Source organism: Seriola aureovittata, chromosome 3, assembly GCF_021018895.1.
Source record: "Seriola aureovittata isolate HTS-2021-v1 ecotype China chromosome 3, ASM2101889v1, whole genome shotgun sequence".
Taxonomy (NCBI): Eukaryota; Metazoa; Chordata; class Actinopteri; order Carangiformes; family Carangidae; genus Seriola; species Seriola aureovittata.
The window spans coordinates 526,665-539,591 of NC_079366.1; the positions used below are offsets into that span (position 1 = coordinate 526,665).

The 12,927-nt window shown below is 39.5% G+C and overlaps 1 protein-coding gene across 1 annotated transcript; it reads left to right on the forward strand.

Moving 5' to 3' along the window:
• Positions 1-3,715: 3,715 nt before the first annotated feature.
• On the forward strand, positions 3,716-12,884 carry tmem109 (transmembrane protein 109). The gene is made up of 3 exons (XM_056372623.1): positions 3,716-4,052; positions 5,722-5,824; positions 11,806-12,884. Exons 1-3 carry the CDS (start codon positions 3,882-3,884, stop codon positions 12,177-12,179), a joined length of 648 nt encoding a protein of 215 aa, XP_056228598.1. The 5' UTR covers positions 3,716-3,881; the 3' UTR covers positions 12,180-12,884.
• Positions 12,885-12,927: the final 43 nt, after the last annotated feature.

The following is a 12,927-nucleotide window of genomic DNA, read 5'->3' on the forward strand; positions in this document are numbered from 1 at the left end:
AAGCAGAACTTTGCACACAGGAACCAACAGAACAGACTCTACACTGCACTGTTTTACGTTCTAAAGCCATACAATCTAATAATGCATAAGCCTATAATGTATTTCATTTTTGTTTTGGAGAGAGAAATGTGCTGCTTCTATGCAGTGTAAAATTGAAGTAATTTTAAAAACAAACAGCTAACGAGATAACTGCTACATCTACAAGTTGATTGCAAATGATTGATGATAAATGATAATAAATAATTCCCAAAAAACACAATGTGCAAGTCGCCAAATTAGTAATAGGCAGTAATAGTAATAGCAGTAGGCAGTAATTTACCAGCAGCTTTTTAAATAGAGGATAGTAATTTAAAAAAAACTTCTCTGGTAAAAATAAAGTCCAGGAATATGAGGAAATGCTACAGAGTTTGGGTGGAGCTGGTTGGGGGGTGAGGTCTGAGAGAAGACAGAACATGGTGTATTAGTAAATCTTGCTGGGCAGGAGGAAACACTTCCGATCATTTTCTCATGCAGAGAAGGAGAGAATGAAAACATGTTGAAAACTTTTCTTCCAGTTTGAACAGATTTCTGCTGAAATACTGTGGAGACAAAAAAAGAAGAAATGAAATGAAGAAGTGGATGCTGAATCTGCATTCATCCTAAAGACTGCAACACCACAACTTCCTGTACTGAAGCTCTACGGAGAGGCTCTGAGAGGGGCAACTGTTTCTGTTTGTTACCCCTCCCCCTCCCTCTCCCTCCCTCTCTCTCTCTGTGGAGGGATCTGGTTCTGGCCTGTCCCGTTGATGACCTCCTCTTCCTGTCTGTCCATAGATATTTCTTTCTTTGTATCTTGGCAAGAAAGAAATTGAAACTGTCTCGGGACTCTGTTCTGTTATTTGTCTGTCTGCTGGATCAGAGAAGACGAACACAGTTTCACATGCAGCATCGTGACCACAGCAGAGCTACATAGCTGGAGAGCTACAGAGCTGCAGACCCACAGAGTTACAGACTTACAGACATGTCTGTACTGTGATGGTGACTCAGTCCATGGCTGAAAAAGTATTTCTTCTCCTGAAGGTTCAAACAGAGAAATGACCTGAAGTATCTGAGCAGCATCATGATCAGAGCTGAGGAAAGGAGTTTCAGTGCTTCCTATCTTATCTCCTTTAGGAAACACTGGAGCTTCCTTTAAAGAAAAGGAGAAATGCCATCCAACAATTTCTTGCTGCAGCAACATTTAAAACCACAGCAGAGCCACAAAAATGTAGAAACAACAGAGCAGCTGTTTTATGTTTGATGGAAATCCTTGTCTCATCGACTGAAGCCCAAAACCATAAATATAGATTTATTCTCTTTAAATCAGTCCGGAATCATCATAAAGAACAAGCAGATTGGATTTATAGTTAACAATATCATCATCATAACCAAATACTATAGTTTATATACATTGTTCTTTCACTAAATCCTCCCATTGTGTAAAGACCTAAAAATTAATTGTTTAGAAATGTCGGGAAACTATAAACTGATGTCTGAATATAATTTGCTCTCAGTTCATTATTTCTATTCAATTACTATTTTCTTATTTCAACTTTTCAGTCCTGTTTGTTTGTTTGGTTAAAGGAGGATTTATCCCCCATGTGTTATAAATAAAGTTAGGGAAAAAAAGTCTTAGTGTAAGTGCAGTCTGATTCTTTTCCTCAGTCCTGATGAATTCTCCTTCATTTCTTTGATCTCATGATGTTTTCCTACAGTCGAGGAGAAGAGGTCAGAGAGGTTATTCTGATTTCAACCTCAGCCCAGGTGTCTGGAGGGTTTATTGATCTCTGCTGTTGGTTTCTGACATGATTCCCCTCCTGTAACTTCTCCAGGTGAGAATGTGTCACCTGCTGTAACTTCTCCACCAGGTGAGTATTGATTTCAGTCATTGAACCCTATGTGAGTGAAATACAAACATTGCCACAGCTCAGTGAGAGAAACATAGGGAGGGAACTTTGTGACTTTGGAAGATATCCACTTTACTTGTTTACTCAGATTCATGAAGCCTCACATGAACCTGAGCTGAACTTTTGCATCATTGCCAGTGGATCACTTCACGGTCAGTATGAAGATGGGGTGTGGGGGGGGGGGGGGGGGGGGGGGGGGTTCACTAGCTGCAAGCTCTGTGTTAATGCAGGGTCGCCTTGTTAGAAGATGTGAAATATTATTAATATAATTAATAATAATTGAGAATTAAACCAGGATCAGCCAGAAATCACCAGACTGAGTTTATGAACTACTGTTTAAAATAATATATAATATTATAAATATTTATTATATAATAATATTGTTTATAATTTATAAAAGTCTTCACAAACATTACTATCAGCTTCTCCTGTTCTGATTCCTTCAGTGTCAGTGGTTCAGCAGGTTTTTACCAGCAGCTGAATTATCCACAGAGGTTTCATCCTCTCTACAACAAACAGAGCAGGGGATTAAAACCAGTAAAACACTGAATGAAATAATTTACCTTTAAAAATCCGAGATTCACCATCGCTCCTCAGTGGACATAGGACAGGACGTCTCCGGCGGCTGTGATGAATAAAATCCTTCATTCAGTTCAAATACAGATTTGAAAACCACCAAGGTGTAAAAACTGACTCTTAAAAAATGAGACTTAAAACTGGATAAAAGTAAATTTTGCGTTTCTGTCAGACAAACACAACACTTTTTTTTAAATTTATATTGAGTTATTAAATTAAATTTTACAAAAAATCAGACATGTCAGCTCTTAAATAAAGAAATAAATAATTTTTTAAAAAGATGAAAATGATTTTTTTTTAAAAACAAAAAAACCCAACAAATACATAAATTAAAAAAAGATAAATATTTGTGACAGACTTCTTCAGACAAACATTTCAGAATATATATCAACTGCTGACATGGACTTCTTGTTTGTTACCAATTTGAAAGACTCAAAGTCGTTCAAGAGCGATTAGAAAATACTTAAAAGAGGGAATGGATTTAAGAAATTTTTCCTTATGAATATGAAATTTCCCCAGTAAAATCAGGAGGTTAATAATATATTAGGAATTGTTATCCTTTCATTCGAAATAAGTGAAAATATTCTTCTGTTCAGTTTTGATGATATGTTGTCTGCATAATATGTAACGTTCAAAGTTTTTCCAGGGTGTAATGAACAATTGTAGATGAATGATGATTTCTTGTTCAGTCTTACAAAAAGCACATCTGTTATCAATATTCATAAATCTTGAAATGTACATGTTTGTTGGATAAATTTTGTGTAATATTTTCAGGTGCAGACAAACACAACACTGACACATGATCATAGAGGATATGACATCAGTTACAGGCCATCACTGAAATGGAGCATTACCATGATTAAAATCACAGATTTCTTTGGTTTGTGAATTGATGGAAACATTTGTGATAATATAAGTGTAACCTGTGCATGCTTCTAAACGGGGATGTGGGTTGCGTTGTGTTGTGTTCATGATGAGGCAAGAGACAGGACTGGGTATCTGCTCTTTTACTCTGTGGCCACAATAAAAAAAAAAAATTTAATATGAAACATATCATTAGGAATAAAACTTTACATTAATGAAATTCAAAGTAAAGCAGGAGGGTTATTTAGAGTAATTACAAGATTGTAATGTGTGATTTACACCAGAAGAAGGCAGTAATGCGACATAATGGACGTCAGCTGCCGTAAAACCCCAACGAAGAAGAGGTAGAAGTTGTAGCGCTGTCAGCCCAGCAGGGGGCAGCCGTCTTTTCTCATTCATACAACAAGTTTTTCCACATCCTGTTGGAAAAACTTTGTGCTGTGGCCTCGGTGGCTGTTTACCTGCAGATGCTACTATTTCCCGCTCGTTGTCCACAGGTGTACCTCAGTTGTCGGTATGTTCTCTCACCCAGAGCGAGCAGCTCTCGGCGGGCTGTATGTGCTCGCCGCCGTGCTCCATGCTGCTTCAGGAGAGACGGTGTTCGAGAGTCGCTCCGGGATGATCCAGGAGCTCCGGACGGCTCTGGCTGACCTGGCCGGGGAGCAGACGGTGCAGTCGGTACAGAAGGTAATAATGTTGTTTAACGTCAGTTACAAAGTGAAACTGTGAGAGACGCAAAATACGGATTTACAGAAGTGTTTAACAGAAATGTGAATTTTATTCAACAACACAGACTGAAAGTGTCAAAGCAGCAACTTTATCCTTTTATTTACATTATCATTATCACCTACACTTTGATTAATTGAATTACAAGGTCAGTCACATGGAGAGCTGACTTCCTGGTTCCAGCCTCCTCAGGTTCAGTGTGAACTCTGATAAGTAATCAATGGTTTTATTTATGGTCAGTACTTGATTTACTAGAATGCTTCACTGATCATTCGGTTCCACTTCATGATCAGACTCCCCTTATAAAGGATTAATGAATGGTTTATAACTAGTTTATGAATGAACTTGTTAACAGTTATAAATAATTTATAAGCTGTTATAACACATTAGATAAAAAGGCCAGCAGTGACGTGTTTCCTGCCAAATAGTGAGACCACATGCATCTATACTTTTCAGCCTCATCTCTGTTTTCTCCATCATCAGCACCTGTCACTGCTGCTTCATCACGTTTGTTCAGTTAATAATTAATACATTTATAAATTAACCACCATCAGCATCTTAATGGTCAATAAGTTACATCTGGCAGATCACATGATCATATCACATGATCAGATTCATCCTCTGAGGCCTTGGCAGTGTTGTTTACCTTGACCTGCTCTCAGCAGGCTGTTGATCAGATATTAACACGCAGATGCTTTCTGCTGGTTGGTCTCTTCTTCAGGACTGTAACACTCAGGTAGAACACAGGTGGTGACCTTCTAAGGGAGTCTTATTGTAAAGTGTGAAACACATCATCATTTATTAATGAGTCACTCTTCTCTACCAGTTATAAATGGTAGTAAGTCATTACTCAGATTAATGACTAGTAAGGCAGGTTTATTTGTTTAGCACATTATCATACACTGATGTAATTCAATGTGCTTAAGGTGTTTTATTTGAGTGTAAAGTCCTCATTTACAATAATGTTGAGTAGATAAAAAACATAAATTAAAACAAACATAAATACCACTAATACATAATGTAATGTTGATTGATATTTCAAACTACAGACCTGATGGATTATTAGAGACCCTCAGTACTTTTAATGGTTTATCTACATGTCGTGTCATTAGATTTAAACAGAGCAGAAATTTCTTCACAAAATTTCACTTTTAGATTGATCGTTCTTTCCACACTTGGACTGTTTTAGGTTTTTCACACAGACCCACAGCCAGTCAGACTCTATGTATAAGTTAATGTATCTGCAGTTGTGAGTTTTAATAATCAGTCTCTAGATGGAGCCTGGTCCAGAGGTCGTGCAGCCAGAGGATCACTGGTCAGACAGTCCATTCCTAAGGTCTAAATACACAAGGTGTCTGCTAGAGGAGGATTTGCCACAACCTGGCAACCAAGACGTTGTTCTCATTAATCACTTATAACTGAAACATTAGTAAATGATGTATTAACCCTCAATAAAGCTGTAGACTACAGCCTGGAGCCTTATCAGAAAGCAGCATCAGACTGACGGTAGAGGTGAGGTAGATGTAGGTAAACCAGACTGAGTCCACTGTGTTAACCCTTCGTTAACTTACCCTGCCACCACCACCCCCACCCCCACCCTCCCACCCCCCACTCCAACCCTCTCCTCCAGGCTTTCACTCAAGTCCTGGGTGTGGCTGCTGGGAGTTTGGCCGGTGGTCTGAACGTGCTCCTGCAGTATGTATCACACTTCCTGCAGGCTGCTGGAGTCCAAGGTAAGCAGCACACAGGTGGGCTCATTGTCTTGTGACATCGTCCATCAGTAATAACAACACTGTACTCAACACATGAATGATCTGCGGTGACATCGCTGGAAGTCAGATGGGTCAGAAACAAGAGATGTCTTTAAGAGAAAAAACGAGTCAACATTAAAGTGAGAGATTATTAACAGATGTTCTCACTCACTTTGACCTGAGAATAAAGTGCTTCAGATAAAGTATCGGGTGGTCCAACTTCTTCGTTCCTAAGAGTGTTGTTTTTGTGATTTCACAGTTTTCCCAGAGTCAGAAATATTATCAGATAAAAATGAGACGCCAAATTGCAAAAATCTGGAATTATTCTCCAAGTGTCGGTGGGGAGACGATCCACTGCCTGAGAAAACTATCAGCAGTAAAATATGCCTCAGATCTAAAGTCCTGCTTGTCTCATCTGTATCTGTTAGAATAACATTAGTCCCTCCAGAAAGTCTCGATGTCTCGATCACAATAATTAACGCAAATTCAACCAATCCACGTGAATTCTGTGTGCCTTTTTCTGCAAATTTGACCAATAATCAAAGTTTCCCTCGAGTTGACTCAATCACACCAGTCCCCGATCAAAACCGTAATGATGTCACCTAAATTCACTTGTTTCTGGTTTTGAAGCATGTTGTAAAGCTGCAGACACACGTGACATGAACGTCTCACATTTACCAACAAAGATTACTGATAAAGACCATGTAAAGACATTCAACCATGTTTTACATGAAAGAGTTAAACATTTTTTTACTGCTGCAACATTGTGGTGGAACCACAGGTGTAGAGCTGCCGGAGCCACCAGAACGACGCTCCACTACTTTTTTTCTCCAAATGAAATAAAATATCTACAGTCACATGATTAAAGAACAATAAAGTTGACACAGTGCTTGCGGCTATAAGGGACCAAACAACCCAAATACAGGTGCTAGGAGCTCGAGGTGGAGAGCAGAATTACTATGGTGGATACCACAGTGGAGTCGTTGCAGGCTAAAGTGACTGGTCTGGAGGAACAAGTGAGCGGCATGTTGGAGCACATTGAGGATTTGGATAATCGTGGTCGCAGGTGCAATATACGTGTGGTTGGACTGGCTGAAGGTGTGGAAGGAGCAGATCCTGTGACTTCTATGGAAAAGTGGATACCTGATTATTTTAAAATGACAACCAAAACAGGACGGAGCAAGCTAGATCATGCGCACCGTTCCTTGGCTCTAAAACCCGGCTCCAATGAATGACCCAGACGATCATTTTAAAGTTCCACAACTTCAGCGACAAGCAAAGCGTCATGAATGCAGCCCGTCGTCTTGGTGTGGAACCAGACCAGCTCGCACACACTGGACCAAGGATCTCTTCAGTGATTATTTGGCGGCAGTGGTCAGGAAATGCAAGGCCTTTGATGATGTGAAGAAGATGAGTATTGACTACATGGTGATGTATCCTGCCAAGCTTATGATGACGGTCAACGGGACAGAGAAGAGGTTTTGATACACCGGGGGAGGCAGCGTCATTTGTAGACTCGCTCGGTTAAGCTGTCTGGATAACTGCCTGGCTTAGCACAGGTACTGACAGAGAAGTTCTCTCTTTCCCCCTTACGCTCTGGTTATTGGACTGATATTACTAACCTTATGTGAGTACTCATATGATAATATTATTTATCACTGTGTGTTATTTTTTATTTAATTGTTTTTCTTACGACTCGCCATGTAGACTACTGTCATATTGCCGGGTGTGAGATGGGACTTGTGTTATTTCTATGGTTAGGCTGGCTGTTTGTATTTCTCTGTATTTTAAAAGGAGTGTGCCAGGATATTGCTACAATAGGAGTTTGAAATAATAGGAAATAAACAACGAGTTTGCACCTGGAATAATGTATACGAGGGATTCATAGTCCCGTAAAACGTAGGAAAATACTTTCTTGAAAAGAGAAACTATAGATATTGCACTGGTGCAAGAAACCCACCTTGATGGCACAGAGCATTCAAACTTACAACAGGGAATGTTTGGACAAGTATTTCTATCGTCATTTACAACCAGAAGAAACAGTGGTTAATTGTGTTACGTTATAATTAAAGGTAGTTTACAAGGACAAGAGATTTTAATGAATGTTTATTATCCGCCAGCTCATCCATCAGATTTTATTTCCAAAGTTTTTTTAGACCTTGCAGAAATGAGAGCTGATACAGTGATTGTAGGTGGTGATTTTAATTGTATGTTGAATCCACTTATAGACAGATTTCCCCATAGAACTATAGCTCCTTCTCCTCAAGCAAAGGCTCAGTCTAGACAATGGAGACTTAACACTGTTAATCTTAAAGATAACACTTTTAGATCTTACCTCTCCACTGAATTTAGGGCTTTTCTTTCTATTAACTCACAATCAACAGATAATCCCTCACTTTTATGGGAGACTTGGAAAGCCTATGTAAGAGGCTTGATCATATCATATTCCGCCACTAAAAGGCGCCAGAACTTAGAAAAACAAAAGTCTCTAGGGGGTAAACTGTCAGTTAAAGAAAAAGCTTAAATAAATTCTCAATCACCTACTTTATGGAAAGAAATATCTGCTCTCAGATCAGCTTTAAATTGTCACCTTACTAAAGAGGCAGAGAAAAGAATTAGATATACCAAACAGAGGTTTTATGAGCACGGTGACAAACCAGGGAAATGTCTTGCATACCTCGCTAAAAAAAGAGTCCCAGTCAATAGCAGCTATTATTAATAAAGAGGGCAGCAGGGTGTATGAAAATAAGTCATTAAACGACTGCTTTAGGAAATATGCCAATCAGTACTCCTCGGAACAGACAAATGATGCACCTCAATTAATGGAAGACTTTTTTTAATTTTAAGAACATAAGAGATAACTGTGCCAATCCAATAACAATAAATTCTCTGAAGGCATGGCGGTCAACTCGTCATGTGGAGGGGAGGCTCAGATTGACTTCTACATTTAATCCAATAATTAACGATCCAGATTTTTTGCCAGGAATTGGACCCTTCCTTCCAGCAATGGCATAACAAAGGTATAACCAAGCTGGGAGATTTATTCTCAGACAATAGTTTAATGGCATTTGAACAATTGATAAAGAAATACCAGCTCCCTAAACAAGCTTTTTTCAGTTTTTTACAAATAAGGCATTAAATATAATGGTCGTACTCTTAGTAATAGCTAATAGCAATAGCTATGAGTACGACTATTATTGAACATCCTGGGATTTCTGCTATTGAGAAAATGCTGTTTCAACATCCAGAGAAGGCGTCTCTTAGTTTGCTTTATTATGTAATGTGTGGTATGTCTTCTACTAATACACACGGGATTAAAGACGTATTTGAGAAGGACTTATCAGTGACTATTGGCGAGAAGATGTTGGAAGATATTTGGAGTTACGCTAAAAAGATATCCATCTGTACTCGGGCGAAAGCAATCCAGCTTAAAATAATACATTGGTTGCATATATCTCCTAATCGCAGGCATTCTTTTAAGCCATCACTTCCTCCTCTGTGTCTTAAATGTAAAACCGAAATAGGTACCTTAACCCATTGCCTATGGTTGTGTCATAAATTACAGAAGTATTGGTCTGACATACTATGTGAAATGGAAAGAATATTTGATAGGGATATAGAAATGGATCCAATATGTTTGATTTTGGGCCTCCCAAGTAGACGTTTAACCACTATAGCTGGCAAAAGGTTATATAACATTCTTACTTTTGCTGCTAGGAAAAATATATTGTTACAGTGGATTAGTGATAAGAGCCTTTCTGTTAATAGTTGGTATGAGGTCATATTTGAGTTGGTTCCTCCGGAATATCTTACGAATATTCTACATAACAAAGTAGACCAGTTCTACAAAGTCTGGCAGCCCTACTTGAACTATCTTGGACCTGACTTTTCTTCCATTACTGTGCAGGGGAACTCATAAATCTGGGCTCTTGTGATCTGTGATTTGCCTGTAATGTGAATGTTTCCTGTGGCCTGTGCGCTCTGGCCTGTTGGTATTGTCCATATGTTTGTTTTGTTTAATTATTATTTTTGTTGTAAAAAATAAGAAAACCCAATAAATATACAATACACTGTATTGATTTATCTTAGAGTTGCTCTCATACCTGAGTTAAAAGGCTAAGAATTAATGAGTTTAATTAGCCAATCAGAATCAGTTTTGCCAATTTCTGCCCAGTAAAACCTGCTCCTGAATTTGTATTGCAGTCAATGGGAGCGGTGGAGGGTACTCCCATCACTTCCTCAAAAACTGTAAAACATATCAGAATGAGACCAAAACTGGGTGATACTGGACAAAAAAAACCCTCTACATTTTGATATAAAAATTATCAATGAAGGTTGGAAATTGTGGGATTTAAAAGAGCTTGTCTGAAAATTTTTAAGGATGGCAGTTAGAGTGTGCTGTTAGCTCTGGTTAGCGAATGTAGCTGTGCCTAAAGACAGCAGACATCGCTGAAGATGTAATAAATATCACAATCCTCTACACTGAAGTTGCAACACTGCACCAAATGAGGGAGAGAGAGAGAAACAAGTGCTAACTGCTAAGCTAAAGTAACTAGCAGATCTGAATTGCATGTAAACAACTGCTGAGTTAGTGAAGGTCACTAAAAGGAGCAAAGAGCTCTGAGTGCTTGAGCAGAACTAGTGTAAGTTTAAATTACAGCAGGTAGTCAGACGCTGTGATGAAGAAAACAGCAGCAACATTAACTGTGTTCAGACAGAGCAGCAATAAACTCTACCAGTAACAGAAACTGACTGGAGTTGGAACACCATACTGACATCAGCTTTTCACCACATGAACGCTGTCACTACTATTAGCGAAAAGACATCAGTAGAAATAAATCACAAATAAATGTGTGTGTGTGTGTGTGTGTGTGTGTGTGTGTGTGTTTGTGTGTGTGTGTGTGTGTGTGTGAGCCTCTAAAATGACTATTTGTGAAAAAACGGTCACTCGTATCAGAACCATGAGTGGACCATGGCTGGAACAAAATCTTCATGCACTGCATGTTTGGATTTGGTGTTTCTAGAGCCAAAAATGTGGACACAGGAGCGAGTTACAAACAAATGTCATTTTTGTTGCATTTTTGGGGAGCTCCTGAATTTGTATTGCAGTCAATAGGAGAGGTGCAGGATACTCCAATCACTTTGAGGCTCATGTTCAAATTCTGTAAATCCCTTTGCTTAGGTAGACACATTCTATGAAACAGGACAAATTTCTCTACTATCGAGGAAGTCGTGATGTGTGAAGATTGAAATATGAAATAAGAGCTAAACAGAATTTTTTCAGAGGAATTCTAGAGCTTCTCCCACTCTAGCGATGATTTCATCCACTCTAGCGCTGAACATTCTGTGCAATACACCCCCATTATAAATTCTGAAACAGTCAAAAAATGACACAAAACGTAATTTTGTGTAAACTGGAATAGTTGTCAGAATATCAATTTAACCCAAAAGAGTCTCAAGTCTTGTGACCAATTTAACATTTCAACCATTTTTCTATGTTGAAGTATGATGCAGCAGTAGAGCTCCAAAGTTGGTCGTTTTGAAGACATCTCCCCATTCATTCTGTATGGGATTTTTTTCACCTTTCATCACCATTTACATCGCCATGGTTACTCGAATCGCTTAGAAAAGTCATAGCACACCATTCCTGATCGAGCATTGATATATATATTGTCTGGGTTTTCTCAAAGCTGCAGGACTAGTTACGCCCTGAAATTTTGATACACAGGAGGAATAAGACGAACTAGGAAATGCGTTTCCCACTGAAAATGCGTGTGAATGCTGAGAGCTGAATGAGATGGCTGAAGCAATGCTGAAGAAGTTAAATCAACTGCTAGAATAATAATATATGCCTTCAATGCTATTGCATTGCAGGCACATAATAATAATGGTAATTTCATGTATATTTCTGTATCACTGTGTTGTAACTACAGTGTGTGTTCGTGTGTTCATGTTTTCCTCAGTGGTCCTCCCCCTCAGCAGAGTGACTCCAGATGGGCTGATCTTTGTTGCTCAGTGGGTTCTCGTGGCTCTCATTGGCTACTGGCTCATCTCCCTCGCTTTCCGATTGGTCGCCTCCACTGTGAGGCGGGCCCTGTGGCTGCTGAAAGTGGGTGTGGCCTTGGCCTGTTTCGGGCTCATCCTGAGCGACCACAGCGTGGGCACAGAAGCCATGGCTGTGCGACTGGCTGGCCTGATGTGCGTCTGCGTCCTGCTGGGCGTTGGAAGTGGGTGGGGCTCTAAGGCGGCTGATAGAATGGCTCACCTCGAGGAGCAGCTGAAGGTCCTGGAGCGGCAGCTCAGAGAGATGGAGGGGTGGAGGAGGATGGAGGAGTGAAGCTCTGTACGTCTTCCTGTAAAAACACAGATGTGCCGTGAATCTTTTCTCCTCCCTCAGCAGGAAGACAAACCATCACGTCTACATCACCATGCCGACGACACCTCGTTCGTCTCGCTCAGTGACACCTGAAGGAGCTTCTTCAGATTTGGTACAAACATTCACCAGGACTCAAGGATGAAAGGTCACTGTGACCTCACCAGACATGTTATAACTCAAGAATTAATTCACTAATTATGACACAATTTAACTCAAATGTCTGACAGAATAAAATGGTGAAATAATGACATTTTATATCGAAAAGGTTAAAGGTTAAACTTCACTGTGACATCATAATGTTCAGTAAAAACACCTCTGGTCATCACTCCTGTCACACTGTAACTCAGGAAGGAGACTCTGTGACTATGTTTGTGACACTTGAGTTGATTCCAGCTCAGTGATGACACAGACTCTAGATGTTCTCAGTAAATCTTTCAGGGCAGAGAGAGAGCAGGCATTTCAAGTGTTATTTGAAAAGCTGTCCTTGCCTTACATGTGGAGTGGGAAGTGTCTGTGCCTGTCATGTAGTTGGTCACACAGTACTATTGTATTTAAAGCTGTTTGCGAGGTCCAAAGCCAGAGACTTTTTATATCTTCTGAGATGAATGTGCATGGAGAAATGCTATTTCCATATTCTAATAAAAATTCAATCTAATGTTTCACAGATGTAAAGATCCAGCTAGAGAAGACTGGACTGACCTCAGTTTGT